The sequence below is a fragment of the Hydra viridissima genome, unplaced genomic scaffold, assembly GCF_058129835.1.
Source record: "Hydra viridissima isolate aposymbiotic clone 2 unplaced genomic scaffold, HvirCarnegie_v1 scaffold_3, whole genome shotgun sequence".
Classification (NCBI taxonomy): Eukaryota; Metazoa; Cnidaria; class Hydrozoa; order Anthoathecata; family Hydridae; genus Hydra; species Hydra viridissima.
In genome coordinates this window covers 16,790,818-16,812,354 of record NW_028324302.1, presented here as the reverse complement: position 1 = coordinate 16,812,354, position 21,537 = coordinate 16,790,818, and the positions used below count along the sequence as shown (strand labels likewise).

The following is a 21,537-nucleotide window of genomic DNA, read 5'->3' as shown; positions in this document are numbered from 1 at the left end:
TTGCATTCTTTGATTTAGATAATCTTATTATCATTTGGTATTTACTTTCTTTGATTTAGATAATCTTATTATCATTCGGTATTTGCATTCTTTGATTTAGATAATCTTATCATTCGGTATTTGCATTCTTTCATTTAGATAATCTTATTATCATTTGGTATTTGCATTCTTTGATTTAGATAATCTTATTATCATTTGGTATTTACATTCTTTGATTTAGATAATCTTATTATCATTCGGTATTTGCATTCTTTGATTTAGATAATCTTATCATTCGGTATTTGCATTCTTTGATTTAGATAATCTTATTATCATTTGGTATTTGCATTCTTTGATTTAGATAATCTTATTATCATTTGGTATTTGCATTCTTTGATTTAGATAATCTTATTATCATTTGGTATTTGCATTCTTTGATTTAGATAATCTTATTATCATTTGGTATTTGCATTCTTTGATTTAGATAATCTTATTATCATTTGGTATTTGCAGTTTGAATAAATTTGCATTTTGAATGAATGTGCAGTTACGCCTGAAAATTATTTGGACAACCATTACTTGATACAAAAAACATGTTGAAGCGGTTTTACTTGCACATGATTTTTGGGCAAAAAAAGTTCCTTCAATAAAAGATTTTGCAGGGAAAAAATCTTTAAACAGCAACTAGTATAAGTAAAGCTCTAATATGCTAAAATTACTTTTGAAATAAATATGTATTTATAATAAATATTATATTTGAATAAAATTGATAAAATTATACTTGAATAGTAAAATTGAAAAAGGTCATTTTTCTAAGTTGGATTCGTGTAAGAAAAATTAAACAAAGCAAAAACACCCTGTTTTCTAAATCTTTGAACCAAACCTCCGTCAATTGTTCCAAACGATATCTCTGCAAAGTTGTTGTTTTGAAACTCAATTCGGTTGCTGTCATAACTAAATATCATACATGATGCAATCCTTATATCCAGCGATTTTTTGCATTTTCTGTACGTAAGTTCCTCCGCGCATTCCAAGTCACCAGGTAAAATTGCAAAATGAAAATCAACCCTAAGGTAAAAATTTCTCATTTCTCTTTTAGTAATATCCTTACCCACAAACATTTGTAGCAAAACTTTGTATTTGCTATTCTCTTTGTACATTTTTACAACAGGCGTAAGGACGTAACCTTTATAGACAATTCTTTGACGACATTTAAAAGGTTGTACAAACTGATCGTTTATCCAAATTAGTTTTAAATTGCGTTCATGCTTTAAGGTCGTACCTTCTGTAGGATTTATAGCGGATCTGTTTTCTCGCTTTTTACGCAAGCATAATTCTTTGGAATATATCGAAACTGCAGGATATGTCATGGCGTCAATATACCAGTTAAAAAAACCAGACCACTCACTGAAGAGGCTGTTTGTAGGCGACAAGCAGTCTTTTAAAAATTCTACACTCATAAACTCGAAACGACATTCAGAAAGAAGTAATTTAATATTTTCCTCAGTTTGGCGTGAATCATCAAATTCCAACCAGTCCAACAAAAAAGGAATTAAACTGTTTTCGTTGAAAAGAAATTTATAATCAGACTCAAGCAGCAACAAGAGTCCAGAGAGATTTATCAGGCCAAAAGTTTCTTGGAAAACACAGCATTCTAGGGGTGTGATTAAATTCGACAGAAAAAATGAACACGTGTTCTTTACTTTTGTGAGGAAATCTTTAGGAATTATATGTTCAAGATTTTGAAAAACGCAAATGTAGTCTAGCAACGTGTTGCACTCTTCAATGCTCTCTACAGTTATATTATTTATCAAAGGAAGTCCTTGTTTAAGGAGAGCTTCACATTGAAAACGATCTGCGTATTCTAAAACTTTTAATAGTTTTAAAGTTCCAACGTTCTTTAGGGCATCAAAGTCGTATAAAGAATGGATGAGCAGCTCAACATACTGACTATCGCCAGGATTAACATATATTGTGATATCTTTTTGTCTTTTCCCCCTATTTTGAGCGTCACATATAAGATATTTAAAATAGGTGCTATTAATACACAATATTAAACTGTGTACTGGAAAGTAGCAGTGAATACTTGTGAACTTTGAACTCTGCTTTTCTGAAATCTCATAGCATGCAATACTTGCTACACTTTGAGTATCTAAGCACTTCCAAAGCCATTCTTCAGTTACGCAGGGAATTCTCCAATGTGACGCAGTCAGATATTGAATACCTTCACAACGCTTTAAAATCAAATGCGTACAGGCAATAGTTGAGTGATCTTTGTTTACAGAAAACACTGCATTTTGGACAGTAGCACCCATACTTACTGCTAATGCAGTAAGAGTTTCCTTTTTTTGATCATCATAATGATCAAACGAAATGATGAATCCTAAAAGTGGTTTCACTTGCATAGAGCTTCCTTCTAATTGTTTACTTTCTTCTTGACAGTTGTGAGATAAAGAGTTACCAAATGTTAATTTATCACAAATGGATTCACAAAACCACTTTAAACTTCTCTTCCTTGCATCAGATTTTCCAACATCAACAGTTGTTTGACCACTTGTGATAGGTTTATCAGGTAGCTGTTCAACTTCAGACAAGGCATCTGAAAAAATTAAGGAAATTTTTTTATTCATTTAAGAGATAAATACATAACTATCTCCAGAGTGTCTGGAGATAATATATTTATCTCTTAAACTTTATTAATGGATTCCTCTGTTTCTCTCAAGCAAGATCTTGACCAACATATTCAAATCACAAGAATTATGAATAATTAATAAAAGCTAATACTTTAATCTTCCATTTGACAAAAAAAAATTCCTAAACATCTTATTATCTTTTTTATGACTCCTTTTAAGTAACCTTTACTTATGTATGAAGATAGGTAGAGGTTACTTTAGTGACCAAAAAAAGGTTTAGCTCCTTATATTATAAAAAAATCAACACCAGTAAAAAACATTAACATGCAGTTAATTTTGTGAGCTCTCAAGTATCTCATAAATTGCTTCAATCAAACTCATTTCAATGTGCCCAATAATCTTCAAATAATTTAGATGATGCAAACTGACTTTGAAACTTTAAAATGGAAAAAAAAAAAAAAGATGAATACCATAAAAGTTTTCTTCAGATGAAGATGATCGCAAAACATTTTCCTCATCCCATGCATTATACTTATTGGTGCTAATGGTTGACATTTCTTTTATATTTGGCATGATAACAACTTCATTATCTTTAAACTCTAAAAAAATTTAACCATTTTTTGCTTTATCAGAGTTATGCTGATATAAAAGATGTTTTAGAACCAGAAAACTGTTTTTAATGCTTCTCTTAATGGAATTTGATTGCCAGATTTATCAACCTCTCTTAATAGAAGGTTTTTTTTTTAAAAGCTTGGAGCTGAATTTCATCTTGAAACAAGAACTAACTTATGAAACTTGTACAGTTTTAAGTTTTCTTTTTAATAAAAAAAAAAAAAAAAAAAAAAAAAGTTAAAAAGAAAAGAATTTTCAAAAAAAAAAAAAAAAAATTACAAGAACTTTAAAAAATTCTTAATTTTTGTTTTCTTGCATAATGACTACATTTTTTACAGTATGCGACAAAAGTGTTTACATGTTTTTGAAAAATATTCTTTTTTAAAATAAATGATTGAAATACATGTTTATATATCAATATATATATACCAAAATAAAGGTAATTCATTGTAGTTTCATGTTTTGAGCCTGAATTTAAATGAATGAGAAGTGTTTACAGCAAATTATTTATTGAAACAAAATGTCAGATGTAAACAGTTTTGTCGCGATTTATGCTATTATTAATTTTAATGCGAAATTAATACTTTGTGGCTATATTTTTAATTTGTTTAAATAAAACATATCTCAATTAGTAATAAACGGTTTATTTAAACTTAAAATTCGTAATGTAAACAACAGAAAAATTATAATTGAAAGAATGAAGAAAGTGTCGAAAGAAATTGAAAATTTAGCTGTTCAGAAGCTTAAATCAGGATTGTCTCTTCGTGAGACAGGACGAGAACTTAATATATCTTATTGTTTAGTCTATAAAATTAAGAAGCAAAACGATATAGAGGAGAAATGCAACAAAAATGGACGCAAGAAAATTTTCACTACTCGAGATCAGAGAACAATTTCTAGATTAATCATGACAAATAAAGCAAAATCAGCACACAATGTAAAGAAACAATTAAATAATGCTCAAGGTACAGTGGTAAGTACTCGAACAGTGCAGAGAGAACTCAAGAGAATTGGATTCAAGGCAAAAAAGAAGATCAAGAAACCACTACTAACACCGAAACATCGTAAACAACGATTGGAATTTGCAAAGAAGTATGAAAACTGGACTTGCTGAGTGGAGTAAGGTGATTTGGACAGACGAAAGCAAGATTAACTTGATTGGCTCTGATGGCATTCGATATGTATGGAAAAAAGCTGGAGAAGGAATTTCTGATCGTGACTATTCCAACAGTAAAATATGGCGGCGGAAAGTTGTTGTTTTGGGGATGTTTCTCTTCGTCTGGTGTTGGTAAAATCGTAAAAATTGATGGAATAATGGCCGCGAAACATTATATTGACATTTTAAACAATGGCTATTTGCCTAGTTTACGAGGATGGCGAAAGCAAATTCGTTCGACACTTTTTATGCAAGACAATGATTCAAAGCACAAGGCAAAAATTACATTAGAATTCCAAAATTCAAAGAAATTTAAGATTCTAGAGTGGCCTGCACAAAGTCCTGATCTTAACCCGATCGAGAATCTTTGGTCTATTGTGAAGAATCGAGTTTATAATTATGAAACAAGAGCAGCCAGTCGACAAGAATTATGGGAACGAGTTGAGTATGTTTGGAGTTCGATAACTGTTGAAGAATGCAAGAAGTTGATTGGTAGCATGCCTGCGAGAATTGCAGCAATCATTAGAAGTCGTGGAGGCTACACAAAGTATTAATTTCGCATTAACATTAATAATAGCATAAATCGCGACAAAACTGTTTACATCTGACATTTTGTTTCAATAAATAATTTGCTGTAAACACTTCTCATTCATTTAAATTCAGGCTCAAAACATGAAACTACAATGAATTACCTTTATTTTGGTATATATATATTGATATATAAACATGTATTTCAATCATTTATTTTAAAAAAGAATATTTTTCAAAAACATGTAAACACTTTTGTCGCATACTGTATCTAAAGAAAACAATAAAGAAGCAGAGTCTAATACTTATTGTGGAGCATTTTATGTATGATATTAAGAATATAGCATTTTTTATAACAAGGCAAATTGCATGTTTTGTTTTAAAAAGTATATGGACCAAATTAACAACAATTAACAAATTAACCTAAAAAAAACTTAACAAATTTTTAATCAAAAAAACATGAATAATTATTTAAATAATTAAAAGTCAATACAAAGATTAAGATTCTGTAATTGAAATATTATAACTAACAATGGCAGAAAGGAGAAACTTGATAACCTCATAAAAACTGCAGAATACTTTGATAACATGTGTATAACTCTAATCCGATTCTTGTATGATCCTTTCTGAGCTATCTCCTTTCTGAAAAATGTGTATGCATCTAGTTTTATATACAAACTTTTGTAAAAACTATAAATCTTTGCAAAAATAAGAACACAGAATAAAACATAATTACAACTTGCAATTTTCATCACCAATATGTAATTAAAAGTTCTATAAGAATAAAATTTCTCATTACTCAATGTAGTTTTAGTGAGATCCGAAAAATAAGAAAAAAAGATTTTTTCCTGGAAATCTAAGTTACCTTTTGAAAGATCTTTATTTTTTTTCATTTTCTGACTCTTGAGTACATCTTGTGCTGTGTCTGCTTCCATAATGTGTAAAACTTTATCACTAAGCTCTTCTTTTTTAAAATAACTTTTAAGAGATTCAAGGTATTGTTCTATTATTATACTAGACATGTTTTTTTCTGCAAAAATTAACAAAAAAGTAAAAAAATAAAAACAAATAAAACAAAACAAAAAACAAACAACTAACTTTAAAGCAAAAAAAAGTTGAAAATTTATTTCTTAAATTAAAGTTTTGAGTTCTAAACTGAAAAGTTAATTCAAACAAGCAGGTCATAAACCAATAAACAATAGGATACTAACAATAATGATAGAGTACTTAGAATTAAATATAAGTATATAACTAAAAAAAAAAGTCTTGGACAAAAAAGAAAATCATTTAATTTTTAAAAAAGAAGAATTAATCACACTATCACCACCATATAATTAGGGCTGTAGCAAATGCTGTTAAAAAAAGTGAAGCACATGCAAATTTAATAGCTATTATCTACAGCTACCACTACAATTGATGCTACTACAACCATAGTTACAAAAATCAAAGGGCACACAAAATTAATAGCACAGTAACTGCAGCTGCAGCTATAATTTTGACTGCTAAAACCACTGCTAAAAAATGGGAAGTACACATAAAAAATACATTAAAGTAACAGAGTCTCTTTATGAACAACTTGGTAAAAAATCCAGGAACAAATATTTATCATGAAACAACTTGTAATAAATACTAAATACAAAAAATGCAACATTTTTACAATATAAGAAATCTGATTAAACAGAATAAATTTAAAAAACATATTATACAGAGAATAATAAATATATATACATTACAACTTTTCATTATAAACATCTCAAATGAAAAAATATATATATATTTAAAATTGTGGAATTTTTTTAAAAAATATTAACTTTCAAAACAGTGAAATTCTTTAAAAACAAATGCATTTTTACATATTCTTTGAAAAACTGCTATGCCATAAATCAAAATTCTTCCATGAAAATGTCCATAAGTATATATATATATATATATATATATATATATATATATATATATATATATATATATATATATATATATATAAAACGTGCGTGTAATTGATTCGTAGAATAATGTTAACATGCAAATATGTTTAGAATAAATCATTTCTAAAAATAGAAACTGTGTTATATGATATACAGGTGGCTAATGCTTTTAATTGTCGTTTTTATGTTTTAGTATCATTTGGGTACATTGTTTTATAATTTGTTTTATAAATTCTTGTTTTATAAATTCTACGAATCAATTACACGCACATTTTATATATATATATATATATATATATATATATATATATATATATATATATATATATATATATATATATATATATATATATATATATATATACATACACACAAATTTTATTGATTTTTGTTAAATTTTAGATCTGATACATTAAAAAAAGATATTAACTTTTTATGAGATTTTACTTTCTTCAAGTTCACACATCGCCAAGAATATGCAGTACCAGTAAAAAGAATGACCAAATTCAATCCATGCTCGCAGACTTTTTCAACAAAATCAACTGAAAATTTTGCAATACTATGAAAATTATGCACTGTTTTATTTTCTCCATAATTAAGTACTCCCCTTCGGACATATTTTTGAACAAATTTTGGAATTTGCATCATTGAATCATTAAATTCTACATAACCAGGTAATAAACAGTAGTATACTTCAATGTTCTGATGAACAAAACTTTTTCGCAACTCTGGCTGAAAAATATTGACAAACTTCACTTTCATTTTGACAAGAAAATTTTCAGTTGCTTCCTTTAATGAGAGCAAAGGAACCAAGCAACCTCCTCCCCAAATTATTTTACAAGGTTGCTCATCAACTAGAGTTGAATTCTCTTTCTCGAATCTAAAGTGTCGCTTTGCTGCAAGATTGTATATTGTTATAGGATATGCACGACTAGCAGATAACTCTTTAATGCCACGAATATTGCGTGCAGACTGTGGTAGGGCATGATACTTTAGAACATCAACATACCAAGATGAATAAGAAGACCATTTATTTAGTATCTTATCACATACTGATACAGAATCACAGAACTGATCAATATGAAGATTTTGATAGCGAATACTCATTAGCAATGACTCTATTATTTCAGGAGTTTGTAAATCTTCATTATGTAAAAGCCATTGGTAAATCAAACTTAAAGCGTTGTTTTCACTTACTACAAACACATGATTTGACATCATTAAAAGAGTCACTGAACAGTGGCTGAGTGAGCTAAAAACTTTTTGCTGTTCAAACTTCATCTCAATGGGGAAAAATTTCTTTGCTAAAAACTTTGTGCAGCAGTTTTTAATATTCTCATAACGCTCGTTATTTTCAAAAAATTCAAGGATATATGAAATATGAGACAATATAGTATCACATTCAGATACTGTTTTAATTTCACTGTGGTTTAGGCGATCAAGACCAAGCTGAATAAAATCAAAGCATGAAAATCGAGCAGCCACATTTAGTGTACATAACAGATCAGAAAGTGATATGTTAGTTAGTACATCAATACTATAAAATGCTTCAATAAGCAATTCCAAGTGTTTTCCTTCCCCTTTGTTAACTTTTAGAGTAACAATATTCATTGAGTTTTCTTTCATTCCAGAATCAAGGAGCAGTTTTTTGAAGAAGTCACTGCTAATACACAATACTATAGAATGAATTGGAAAAGTCATGTAAACAGATTCCTCTGATGTAAGATTTTTACATGTTTCGTTTCCAGAATTTGATTGAAAAGAATCAGATGACAAATTGCTTTTATCATGACATATTTCTTTACTAGATACTTCTAAAACTGGTTTAAAGGCAGCTGAAGTTGTATCATCTAGGTTCATACCAGAAAATGCTTATAGAAAATTTAATCATACATACATACATACATACATACATACATACATACATACATACATACATACATACATACATACATACATACATACATACATACATACATACATACATACATACATGCATGCATACATTTAACATCTTGTTTATGATATTCAAAAATAGATTAAATATAGTAAAAGAAATGTTACCATGACAATCAGATGTATATACTTCTTGAAGCTTTAACTTCTTTAAGTTTTGATCCTCTAAAGTAATTTTACTATTTCAAACTGAAAGTATATAACTGTTGAAAAACTGGAAGTACTTTCGATATGAAAACAGGTACATGCACACACATGCATGTGCGCGCGCGCACACACACACACACACACACACACACACACACACACACACACACACACACACACACACACACACACACACACACACACACACAAGTAATGATGATATATGATACAAAAATAATATTAACTAAGATATTTTAGTTGCAAGAACGATTTAAATCGTTCTTGCAACTAAAACAACTTGCATTCAGCTAAAACATACAGTCGACCTAAGGTATTTTTATTTTTTTAAGAAAAAAAAATCAAAACAAAGGTAAAAAAAAGAAGTTAAACTACATTACCAATTTCAGTTTCAGATTTACGTTTTTTGGATGAGATAAATTCTTCAGGGATTTCAACGATCCTTAAAATTCTATCACTAAGTTGTTCTTCTTTGAAATAATTTTTAAGTCCATGTATAAGACGTTTCATCGCTTTCAACTTCACTATTTTTTTAAATTTAAAATAATGAAACTTGAAATCATTACACACACAAAGATGTCTTTACTAAACTGTTTACATTCATACTTAATAAAAAGTTTTCAAAACTAATTTTGCTTAAAAAAAATAAAAATAAAAATAAAAAAAAAAATTTGAGTTATTGCGAGATTCCTGACTTTCGTTTTCAGATTAATACACTAATATTTAGAAGTGCAGTCATGCTCAAGGGTCAGAGTACTTCTGTACATTCGTATTTTTATACACGTATGTTTATAATATTATGGGTATAATTTTCTCTCAAAAATTACATATTAAAAAAAAAAAAAAAAAAAAAAATTAACTTCAATCATGTCATGAAAAAAATTCTGAAGTTTCTAAAAGTACACAAGAAAACAAAACCGATGTTGGTTGCACTGATTTTAAGGTCACGTGAACGTTTTCTGCGAATTTTTTAAACAATACCGAAACTCAACTGTCATTAGCAACGGGCGCTTTTTAAATTTTGGGCATTTTTCGCATGACTAATTTAAAGCAACCCATCTTTTGATATCGTTTTTATACTTGAAATTTTTCAAACTTTTAAAATGCTGGAATACGAATAAATATTTCTTTTCTAAAGTAACAGGCATTTCACCGACTAAATATTTCTTCTAAATAGATTTGTTAAAGGCACTTTTTTATTATTAACTAAAAAAATGTAACTAAGCGAGTTGAAAGTTCCCTTTTCCTAAAGTACGCGAAGAAAGTTTCATGCTCCAGATAAGATCAAGCAATAGAGACTGGGAATTATAACTTATAATAATATCGCCTAACTCCTCCTTAAAGAATGGAACAATCAAGACTAAAGAATTAAGAAGTACCTAGATCGGTTTAAACGTTAAGTTTGGTATTGGAAATTATGAAAACAAAAAAGAAAGACATGATACTGCAAAAGTGAGTTTTGTGCGACAAGTTATTTAGTGGAATTTTTTTTTGACGATTACTCAGTGGGGCTAGAGGTTATTCTGCATGCAAACTTTATTTTTTGATAACTTTCTTAACAAGTACTAAAGCTATATTACCCATAGACAAATGAAAGTTTATGAGGCATATCAGAGTCGTCGTAGGATTTATGATTATTTCAGTCAGCATTTGTGTCATTTTTAAAGCTATTTGGAAAAAATGCTAATCAAAATAAATCTTAAATTTTATCCATGCGAACCTAATGGTAGATTATTATTCATTATAAAATGAAAAATTTAAAAAGCAGAAAACGAAAAACAACTCTGATATTTTTTTTTTCGTCTTTAAAATATGCAAAATTCTTAAAAGGATGGTCGTTAAAATTTTGTCCTGTATCAAACAAACTTCAAATCAACTTTCGGATATTCTAATTCTAAACACACACACACACACACACACACACACACACACACACACACACACACACACACACACACACACACACACACACACAAAGATTGCACCCAAATGTGGGTTCTGAAATGGATTTAAAAAGCAATATTCGTAAAATAGCGACAATATTATGATTTTTACTAACGAATCCTCAAGACAAGTTTAAATAAATCAGATTATTGGCAAAACCTGTTCAAAGAACTATGACTTAAATGTCGAAGTCAAAAACACAAAACGAATATGCACAAGAAAAATTGACAATGAACAATGATTTTTTGTATCAACTTGTAATTTTTGTTATGGCAAATTTGACAACGAACAATGATTTTTTGTATCAACTTGTAATTTTTGTTATGGCAAATTTGACAACGAACAATGATTTTTTGTATCAACTTGTAATTTTTGTTATGGCAAATTTGACAACGAACAATGATTTTTTGTATCAACTTGTAATTTTTGTTATGGCAAATTGAAAGTGGATTAACTTTCTTGAATTTAACTACTATTTGACTAGTTTTACAAATATTCTATGGATATTGCTTCAAAACCAAGGTGCGTAAACTGCAAAATAAATTTGTTACTTATGATAGGGTTTCCCTTTGGCTTTGGGGAAAACATAAAGTGCGATTCCAAGCGCTTGAACGGTTATTATTGGATTATTTGTAATTTAAATGGACATTCAAATAAACATTTCTGTTTTACAAAAAATAACTTACAGCCAGCAACAATTTTTGGAGCAACTCATTTGAAACAAATCTAAGAGATTAAAACTTTTAACGAAGATTTTTAAGAGAATGAGCTGAGAAACTGCGCAAAAACAAACAAAATTGCTGGCTTTACAGTTTATTACACAAAGTCATAAATTGAACAATTTTCCTTCTTACAACTTCTTGCTGGACGCACTTTGTCTCTAGAGAAAAAAACAGGACAAATTGAAACGATACTTTAAAAGCAATGTCAAATATAAAGTAAGCGCTTACTCTAGAGATTGGATCCATTATACCAACATTAGGCGAAGCGTTGAACAGTTTGTTAAAGTTTTGCTCTCTATTAATCAGCTCCAAGCGATAGTGCTGCCTCTCTTCTTTTAGCTTTCTTAATTCTGCATCTCGCTCAAGCAGACAGTTTTTCAACTGATTGATCATGTCTACGTCCTCATTTCTTGATGGTCTGTTTTGAAACGCTTCATTTGCCTTTTCTAACCTAAAAAGAATTAAAATAATAATCTAAACGTTTGAATTAACAGACGTGGTTAATTTCTAAAACAACCTCTCGCAATACGTATTTTTTGAACTTTATAGTGGTAAATTTTATGCTAAATTATTCACGTAAGTTTAGTGATTAGCGCATGATAAAATTAGTACATTTCTAGAATATCTAGTCACACCGTAGCCAAGTTAAAACAATTGGCTTCAGGGGTGACTAGATATTCTAGAAATGCTCAACAAGCGATACTGTGGTGTGACCTAAGAAAGTCCTATGCTTTAAGAAATTCCTAATTTATAAAACAAATATTTAGAGAAAAAACAATAGTTATATAAACTAACTAGATATCTAGTTAAAATAACTAAGTTACTTTCCCCAAATATTTATTCTATATATACAAAATTTGTCATTTCCTAAATTAGGACTTTCTTAAAGCATAGGACTTTCTTAAAGCATAGGACTTTCTTAAAGCGAAGGACTTTCTTAAAGCGTAGGACTTTCTTAAAGCATAGGACTTTCTTAGGTCACACCACGGTACTTAAAAACTCTCAGTAATTACGCTTAGTTCCAAGATTTAAAAAAAAAAAACTATATCGCATACATATGTTTAAAATCTGATGCTTCTTCCTCGTATTTTAATTTTTCATCGCTCCATTCATCAAGGATCATTTTCATTTTATGGGAATAATTGGCTTTCACTTCATCAAGATCAACACTATGTTTCTTTATCATGTCGTTGAGTCTTTCTCTAAAGAGAATTATTTTTCGTTTAAAGAAAAATTTAACTGCAGCATCATTTTTTTTTTTCTTTTAAAAAAATAAAATAAAAAAGAAATCTATGGGCGAAAATTACATAAAAAATGATGAAGATGACATAAAAAATGGCGGAACAAAAGTATGCGAATAAAAACCTCATTTGCGCATTGCACTCCCTTCTAACCTCTAAAACCTCCTGCCCTTTAATATCAATTTCTTTACCGATTTTTATTGCTTCATCAGCCATGTTTAAAATCTTTTCCCTTAAGGTTTTAACGAGATCTTTTTCTTGCTCTAACTGCTCAATGAGATCACTAACTTTTTGTGTGTGAACAGAAAGCTAGATAAAAGTTAGTAATAACAATTAAAACAAAGTCTGGCAGGCAAAATGTGACATAAAACAGTATGTGCAATATAGTTGGTCTCGAAAACTTGATTGCAAATACGCTTACAGAGTACTGTAACAACTTAAAATGAGTACTAAAAGCAGTTGACCGGTCTAAAGTAGGGAATTATTTCTATAAGGAAAGAATACTTCACTTGGTGCCTAATTTTGACATTTTTTTAAAGAAGTTTTTCGTTTAAAAAACATTTGAATCCCATATACAGTAGGTATTGCTACGCATTTTTTTATAAAAATGTGTAGCAAAACCTACTTTATATGGGATTCTGATGTAGCAGCAATTTTTGTTAATTAGCATGATGATTATTTAAAACGCCACAATTATTGAATGATCTATCATCACTAACTCACATTCACTATTCCTTTGATTAGCAATGCCCAGTGAGGTATCAAATATGAAATGCAACAAAGTAAAAAAAAATTGACAATAACAAAAACTTGGCTGCTCAAGTAAGATAGTTAACCAAGTATCAGGCAGTCGGTTGGTTAACTCATGGTGTTTTTTTGGTGAATAAAAATAGGACAATCATGGCAAAATGTATCCTTTCTTTATTACTCCAATTTAATTCGACAAATTTTAATTTGAACTTACATCAACAATCTGATTAAAATAAAAATATTGGACTCCTATGAGTATGCTTGGTAAATAGAGGTAAGATCATTAAATTTTAACATATCACTAAATACTATATTAAACATAATGCCAAAAATTTACTACTGCCTCTTTTATTTCTAGTATTTTGACTTTAGCTTTTTTTTTTTCTTTCTGATTCATCAACTGGTGTGTAATAAAAAAGTCTGAATTTTAATTGGATGTCAGTTTTCCAAAACCAACTCAGGAGTTGGTTTTTTTCTTCCAATTTTTCAACCCTATAGCAATTTAAAGTTCTTTTTAAAAGGGTGTTTACATAGGCAATTTCACCTGACAATACTACCAAGCAATTCATTTTGGACATGTATGCAATTGAAGAAACTTTACTTTCTTTTTGTCAAAAATGATTAAGAAACTTTAATCGTTAGTTTGTTCTATTTCACTTAATATTCTTTTTTGTGGACCAGTAGTACTTAATAACTTAATACAACTTGCATTCTTGGACTCTTGAATAATCAATAAATAAAGAATGTATCTCCAAAAAGTACTGGCTATGTAAAAATTACCATTATGAAATACTCTAATTAAGTACACAATTGTGAACACTCTAGTTTATAATTCTGTTAGGATTACTGTATTTTAAGCAATTAATTGTGGCTTTAGTTTAATACATGATTCCAAAAAGGTAGATAGGTATTCTCTTTCTGAGTTATTGATTATCATTACTATTATTTTTATCAGGAGATGAACAGTCAAAATACCATAGGTAGAAAGTTTTTGGGCATTGAAAAAAGTACTACCTGAACAAGTATTCTGTTCCTTTTTTGTCATTGTCTGCTAACTCATTTAGTTATGATTATGGGTGCTCTGATTAAAAACTATTTACTGATTCTATTACATAGGCTGGATAATGTCATTATCCAGCCTATGTAATAATAATAGTATTTAATCATTAAAAATAATGACAACACAACTATAAAACTTAACACAAACCTAAAAAACAGCAGACAAAATGAAGAAAATATTACCTCATTTTGTCTTAATGTTTTGGTACGTTTAAGCTTTTCTTTGCACACCATAAACTTTATAGCAAATTCATCAGATTCTTTTTTCATCTTCTCCTTGTATTGCAAGTGAAGGACTGATTGAAGTAACTCTTAAGTAAAATCTTTCGTATTAAAATTTACATGCATATTGTTGACATAATCAGGAATATGTTAGAAATGTGTATTTCAAGCATAAAATAACAATCAAAAAAGACAAGAAACTATCAATTATATAAGATAATAAACACTGACTGTACTTGATAAACTTAATGAAAATAAAACGAACCTTTATCTTTCTCAAAACTCCTTGCTAACTCATCTAAAGCTTGCTTCTTTTCATATTCTGAATTACTTTTAAGAGTATTGATAGAAAGCAAATTTTCATTACGAATTTCAAGTATCAAGGCTTCAAAATTATGATGCAAGGTTGATATTGCATTCTGGGATAATCATAGAACATAACATTTATGTAAAAATGTATGTATACAAAACACTTTACAAAGACTGAATACTTGTAATCTGTTATCTATCTAGTGTATTCTAAAAACTGACTTCCACTCTAGGGATGAGTAGTTTCACAAACAAAATTTAAAAAAAAGGTGCATTTTATATTTACCTCTTTGTCTTTTGACCAAAGTAAGTTGCAGTTTTCAATATCTTTAGTATGTGTAGAATTCAAAGAGGTTATAGTCAAACTGTGGTTATTTTCAATCAGTCTTTTTTCATTTTCAAATGCTGCATTTAAGAGCTCAATTTTCTTTTGATGCTCAACCAAGGTTAAAGATATATCATGTTGTTGCTGACTAATAATTGTATTAAGATGGCTTATCTAAAAAGCAAATTAAAATTGTAATGTCAATGTATAAAATCAAATCAAAGGAAAGGTAAAATCAGAAAAAGAGGGGAAGACCTGTTCCCTAAGGTTTACTGATTCTTGCTCTTTTTGTTCATTTAACAATTGTACAATATGTTTAACTTTTGACGCTTCTTTTTTCTCATTTTCTTCTTTATCATTTAATTTCAATTGCCATTTCAATATTTCATTACTGTGAATACAACAAATTCTGTTTTGTTTGAGAAGAATTCAAATCAATTCAAATTAGACAAACAAAAATAGCAAAACAATACTGACTTTAACTTTGTTGTCCATTCTGCCTCAACAGACTGCTTCTCATTGATCAAACTTTCATGAAAACTTTGATAGAGTCTATTCTTTTCTTCTTTCCACAACATTTCATGCTTTTGTTCACCACTCTTTAAAAAGTAAAATATTTATTAGTTTATAATATATCCTAATCAATAATAATAATGATGATGATAATTATGATAATTATGATGATGACAATGATGATGGTGATGATGATGATGATGATGATGATGATGATGATGATGATGATGATGATGATGATGATGATGATGATGATGATGATGAAAAATCTTAAAAAACATTTTTGCATTAGCAAAAAAATTTGGTGTGGGCATTTGGTATGGCAGTAATAAATTACTCACCTGAGCATCAATTATACACTTTTCTAAAAAAACATTTCTACTTTCAGTAGAAGAGAGTTTTTTTTTTGTTTCTAAAAGTTCCTCCTTAAGTATATTCTCTGTGTTAAAACAGTAATCTAATTGTGATTTTAAAGATGTAATTTGAGTAATTTGATTCTCTACATCAGCTTTGAGAAACATAATAGCTGTTTCTTTTTCTTCTATCAATTTACAATAATTAGCAATGATACTTTGTTGGTCTTGTTTTAATTCATCACAAATTTTGCTTTTACTATCTACCAGCATCTTTTCATATTCTTTTCGTAAAATTTCTACGCTTTTTGAATGAAGCACTCTCTCGGAAATCAAATCTTCTTTAAATTTTTTTTCAAGATAACAAACTTCAGAGTCGTGCTTTATTCTCATTTGATTTTGTTCAGAAAGCAAAGCTTTTATTTCTTCTTCTTTTTTACTTAAACACTTCTTAGAATCCTTAAACATACGAAAGAGAAAAAAAGACAATTGCAAAGAAAAGGTTAAAATTTTTTAATAATGGCAGAGATAAATAAGCTGAAAATAGAGTAATTAAAAGTCTACATGCAAAAATACCAGCTAAAAAAAAACAAACAAAAAATATAGCATTTTTTTTCTTACTTATCAAAGCATTATAAAGACTTAGGAAAAAAAAAAAACTTTCAATCAGTGGTTTCAACCATTGCTTGTTTGCTTTTTTTTTAGTAAACCATAATATACAAAAAGAAAATCACTGGAGAAAATCATCAGAATTTACCTCAGAAAAATTGAATGAATTAGATTTCTCATTCTCAATAATTTTGTGACATATTTTATTTTCTTCCTGCAGCCTGGAATTTGTATCTTGTAAATCTTTTAACTCTTTAAGTCGTTTATTCATTTCATAGTTGGTATTTTTGAGAGCCAGTTGCAAATCTGTTAAAGTACCTGAAATGGAAATGGACATTTTTAAAATCAGCTTTAACTTTAACTAAAATCTTTAATACTCACTAATCACACAACTTAAAATTTAAATATACCATCATATGTATTGCATACACATGCAAGATATGCATACAATTAGATCATTTTTTACTTAATTTGCTGTAATTTCACTTTTTAAGAACAAGTTTTATTTCTAATTTTATGACTAATAAAACAATTTATTGCTTATTGCTATTCAGGTTAAAACAAAAACATACAAGAAAAAGAAAGAAACTCACAAGATTTATGTGCTAATAAAATTAATTATATATATATATGCCACACCTGCCCGGAGAGCCTCAAAACATAAAAGTCATGCTCAAAAAATAAAACTAATTGGGTTTGGTAGCCCATATATCCCTGTTTCAAAAAATAAAAAAATTGAAATCATTTGCCTATGTCCAAGGAAAAAAATAACTTTTTCTCATGTTATTTACTCCTTTTCTAAAGGCATAAGGAAGAAAAGATGATACTTATGAATAACTATAAAATTTGATAATCACTAGAAAAAATAAAATTTGATAAAAAATAACCATATAAAATAAACAAAATGAAACTAGATTGCTTTTATTGTTAATCCATTTTAAATTGCATAACCTTTGGGGTATCTTTACCTGTTAATTCTCTTTCTTTTAAAAGTCAAGTATTTTAAATGTTTTTTTAAGCCCATACTTTTTGAATAGCTAGGTCCATTTTATTGCTTAGTACTTAATGATACAGTGTTACATGTTTATGTCATTTAATAGTGAAATAAAGAAGCTGTAAAAACATAATTTTTTTTATTAGTTACTGACAATAAAATAAGTGCTTTATCAAATGAAAACACAAACAAGTACTTTTTACAATTTTAACTTTACTTGGACTCTTTCAAAATGCCCAATAGTGCCAAATCTCATGAAGAGTGTAGAAAAATAGTGTATTGTATGATGAAAAAGTGCAATTCACCAATTTCTGGTGTAGCCTTTGAAAGATTCAAAAACATTTTTGCAACAGACATTGACTTTTTGGACTCTAGAGTTCCAACTGGAATGTGTGGAATGTGTAGAAATCAACTTAGAAGGGTTGAAAGAGGAGTATCTGTCAAGCTGCCTACTCTCTACAATTTTCAAACTATCAATGTTAAGACTGTGACAAGAGGTTACAACTGTAACTGCCTGATTTGCCAAATTGGTAAGCTGAAGCTGATTGAAAAACATCCTTTGGATAATTCTACAACTTCAAATCCCACTAATCCCCTGAAAAGATGTCACTCTAGCAATATCACTTTAGCTCACATCCATGCCTATACTGTAATAGTGAAGCAAAGAACTTAGCTGAAAAACGCTGTCTGATCTTCAAAATTGTTACACAGACTTTCTTTCAAAAGGTGGTGACATTAGAAGGGCAAAGTTTTTTAACAATGTTGTCCATAAACCACTTCTAAAAGGTGATCCAAGCAAATTCATTTTTGAACTAATTCCCCCAATGGAACTTCATCTGCTTATTGGGATAGTAAACCACTTGTTCAAAGCACTAAAAGAAGCATTGCCAGAAGCAGATGAGTGGCAAAAAAGACTCAACATCACAATCCGACCATCTCATGGCAGACAATTTGCTGGCAATGATTGCCAAAAACTCTTGAAAAACATTGAAGTGATAGATCAACTCTTTGAGAACCTAGATTCATCAATTTTGGCCATCATTGATGCATTCAAAAAATTCAGTGCTGCTGTTAGAGCCTGCTTTGGAAACGCCCTTGACAAAGAATATGAAAAAAAAATTGAAGAATTTTGGACATCTTTTTTAAGTCTAGGATTTTGACCCTAAAAGTGTACATCATTTTTTTTCGCATTGATGATTTTATCAGAATGAAGAAAAAATCCCTTGGTCCTTTCAGTGAACTATCTTTAGAAGCTCTTCATCACGATTTTTCTGTTCAGTGGCAAAGCTACAAGCATTCAAAATTACATCCATAATATGAAAATTGGCTTGAAAGATGTGTGGTTGTATACAATAGCAAGCACATTTAGGTGAAATATGTCTGTTGCATCTTTAATCAACATTGAAACCTTGCTACTTTAGAATAAGTGTTTGTGAAAAAAAAAATCAACTGAGAAAATACCTATGGATTTATTTAAACTGATTAAAAATTTATTTATAAGATTAAATCTTTTTAAATATTTATTTGTTTAACCTGTGTGTAACTGTAATTTGTAAAAAAAAAACCCAGTCAATAAAACCTATAATATTTAGAATTTTGAAACAGCCTTTGCCAAAGTTAAATTATAGACACTACTTTAACAGTTTTTTTTATTTTGCGACAGTGTTTTAAGTTAAGAAATGATTCAAATTCAAATAAAAAATGGTGATTAAATAAACCTTTTTCATTAAAAGTAAGGTCAAAATGACTGACAAGTTCGAAATAACAATGATTTCCTACACATTGAGTGATAGTTTAATATTTTATTTTTAAAGCCTCTATGTATAGACTATGAATATCAATAATAGTAATATCAGCTTTGTTACTTATTTCTTTTTTTTGAGTGGGTCTTTTGTGGTTTGAGGCTCTCCGGGCGATAAAGCAAGGAACAAAAAAATCCAAAAAATCAAAGTCATTTTTTTTCCTTGGGTGTAGGCAGATGATTTCCATTTTTTTTATTTTTTGGAACATAGAGGTATGGGCTACCAAACCCAATTGGTTTTACTTTTTGAGCATGACTTTTATGTTTTGAGGCTCTCCGGACAGGTGTGATGCACTTCAGTTACAAAACAAAAGTTAATTTTATTTAGTGTTTACTATCATTTTGCATTTAATTTATTGTTAAACAAAAACATTAACAAAAAACTAACCATCTTTCTCCACCAATTCTAACAATGCAATGTCTCTTTCTTTTTCAAGTTTATCAAGCGCAAGCTCAAGTTCATGCAACTTTGCAACCTTAGTATTCTCATCGTTTTTTAGTCTTTCTTCTAATGCTGAAATAAATTGTTGATTTATCACTGCTTCGTCTTTGACTTTTGATGCAATCAAATTATTTGCATTAAGCGAATTCTGCAATAATATGCAGTCTAGTTTCAATTTTTCTATTTCTGTTTCTTTCTCAGTTAGCGAACATTGTAGAAAATGAACATGATTTTGAAGGTCACTGACCTTAACCTCAAAGTCATGAAGTTGAGATATTCCTCTTTGTTGAAAATCTTTGTTGTCTTGTGCATGTTTTTTGTTTATCAAGTCAACTTGATTTTCATAAAACAAATTCAGTTCTTTGATTTTCTTATCATAAGAACTTTTTATAGCTACAATTTCAAACTCAAGGTTATCTTTTAACTTTTCTAAACTTTGAACTTGCTTTTTAAGACTATCAGAAATTTCCTTTTGGAACTCCATGTCTGCAAACATTTTGTCAAAATTTGATTTAAATGCTTGCATTTCTTCTTGATGCTGCAAAGCCAACACTTTTAATGAATGTTTTGTTTTATTCTCAAGATCAGTTGTGAGAATCTTTTTAACCTCTTCACTTTCATGCCTCTGCTGAATTAGCTGTTGTTGAAGAAGCATTATTTTTTCTTCAAATTCATTTTTTATTTGCTGTTTATAAATACTATGAGTCTCCTGGTATTCATCAAGTTTGAGATGCAAATACTGATTTTCGTGCTTCATCTTCTCAAGACTACTTTGAAAATGATCAGCTTCCTTCTGATGCTGTAGAGCAACATCACATTGCTGTTCATATTCTAAAATTTTTGCATTACATTCTTCAGTTAAAGATTGGAGTTTCTTATCATGTTCAGATTTACTTTCATCAATGACTCTTTGATTTTCTGCTACTTTGGTGTTCAAATGGAAAACTACTTTTGTAATTTGTGCTATTTTTTTACACATCTTTATGTGTAAGTCAGAAGAAACATCATCACTTCTTGCCATTTCAAACTATCATTTACAAAATAAATATTAGGTTCACATTTTTAAATATGGATGTAATTATGATTAATGTCTTTATTTTTGAGTGAACTGGAATTACATAAAATCAACTTCGAATGCATCATACAAGTTAAATATTTGTTCTGTTTAAATACCATTCTAAATAAACTTAACAGAGATACTAAAACACAACACCAACTGATTTATATAAAAAAACTTACATTTTAAAATAGAAACTTTAATGTTATGTAAGGCAAACTCATCTTTACATTTTTAACATT

At 28.9% G+C, this 21,537-nt stretch overlaps 3 protein-coding genes across 14 annotated transcripts; all 3 read right to left on the bottom strand.

Annotated features, from left to right (window-relative positions):
• Positions 1-714: 714 nt before the first annotated feature.
• Positions 715-5,953, bottom strand: LOC145180798 (uncharacterized). Of its 3 annotated transcripts, XM_090083349.1 has the most exons (4): positions 5,774-5,903; positions 5,467-5,550; positions 3,083-3,211; positions 715-2,578 (listed from the first exon to the last, which is right to left on the bottom strand). In XM_090083349.1, exons 3-4 carry the CDS (start codon positions 3,183-3,185, stop codon positions 792-794), a joined length of 1,890 nt encoding a protein of 629 aa, XP_089939475.1. In that variant the 5' UTR covers positions 3,186-3,211; positions 5,467-5,550; positions 5,774-5,903; the 3' UTR covers positions 715-791. The 3 variants fall into 3 exon arrangements, with proteins under 3 accessions (XP_089939475.1, XP_089939473.1, XP_089939474.1); XM_090083347.1 differs by lacking the exon at positions 5,467-5,550 and having other exon boundaries at positions 5,774-5,953; XM_090083348.1 differs by lacking the exons at positions 3,083-3,211; positions 5,467-5,550 and having other exon boundaries at positions 5,774-5,953.
• A 1,256-nt stretch (positions 5,954-7,209) lies between these two features.
• LOC145180801 (uncharacterized) lies at positions 7,210-9,598 on the bottom strand. Its single transcript, XM_090082819.1, has 3 exons — positions 9,335-9,598; positions 8,898-8,954; positions 7,210-8,683 (listed from the first exon to the last, which is right to left on the bottom strand). The coding sequence occupies exons 1-3, from the start codon at positions 9,462-9,464 to the stop codon at positions 7,212-7,214; spliced, it is 1,659 nt and encodes a 552-aa protein (XP_089938945.1). The 5' UTR covers positions 9,465-9,598; the 3' UTR covers positions 7,210-7,211.
• A 2,097-nt stretch (positions 9,599-11,695) lies between these two features.
• On the bottom strand, positions 11,696-21,463 carry LOC145180795 (uncharacterized). 10 transcript variants are annotated; one of them, XM_090082803.1, is made up of 12 exons: positions 20,185-21,463; positions 17,150-17,319; positions 16,381-16,851; positions 16,004-16,125; positions 15,782-15,917; positions 15,488-15,700; positions 15,158-15,311; positions 14,854-14,981; positions 12,986-13,170; positions 12,676-12,822; positions 11,849-12,071; positions 11,696-11,778 (listed from the first exon to the last, which is right to left on the bottom strand). In XM_090082803.1, the coding sequence occupies exons 1-12, from the start codon at positions 21,257-21,259 to the stop codon at positions 11,749-11,751; spliced, it is 3,054 nt and encodes a 1,017-aa protein (XP_089938929.1). In that variant the 5' UTR covers positions 21,260-21,463; the 3' UTR covers positions 11,696-11,748. The 10 variants fall into 10 exon arrangements, 5 of the variants coding, with proteins under 5 accessions (XP_089938929.1, XP_089938928.1, XP_089938931.1 ...); XR_016451041.1 differs by lacking the exon at positions 15,158-15,311 and having other exon boundaries at positions 13,053-13,170; positions 15,782-15,935; XM_090082802.1 differs by having other exon boundaries at positions 11,696-12,071.
• Positions 21,464-21,537: the final 74 nt, after the last annotated feature.

Excerpts from the sequence above, each read along its gene's own strand:
- LOC145180798 (XM_090083347.1), bottom strand. The coding sequence starts at position 5,930 with ATGTCTAGTATAATAATAGAACAATACCTTGAATCTCTTAAAAGTTAT. Across the intron at positions 3,212-5,773 it reads AAATAAAGATCTTTCAAAAG|AGTTTAAAGATAATGAAGTT; the intron begins GTAACTTAGATT and ends AAATTTTTTTAG. Across the intron at positions 2,579-3,082 it reads ATCTGAAGAAAACTTTTATG|ATGCCTTGTCTGAAGTTGAA; the intron begins GTATTCATCTTT and ends TAATTTTTTCAG.
- LOC145180801 (XM_090082819.1), bottom strand. The coding sequence starts at position 9,464 with ATGAAACGTCTTATACATGGACTTAAAAATTATTTCAAAGAAGAACAA. Across the intron at positions 8,955-9,334 it reads TAAATCTGAAACTGAAATTG|AGGATCAAAACTTAAAGAAG; the intron begins GTAATGTAGTTT and ends AAATTACTTTAG. Across the intron at positions 8,684-8,897 it reads ATATACATCTGATTGTCATG|ATGATACAACTTCAGCTGCC; the intron begins GTAACATTTCTT and ends GTATGAACCTAG.
- LOC145180795 (XM_090082802.1), bottom strand. The coding sequence starts at position 21,259 with ATGGCAAGAAGTGATGATGTTTCTTCTGACTTACACATAAAGATGTGT. Across the intron at positions 15,918-16,003 it reads GAATGGACAACAAAGTTAAA|TAATGAAATATTGAAATGGC; the intron begins GTCAGTATTGTT and ends TTGTATTCACAG. Across the intron at positions 15,312-15,487 it reads TTTGGTCAAAAGACAAAGAG|AATGCAATATCAACCTTGCA; the intron begins GTAAATATAAAA and ends TGATTATCCCAG.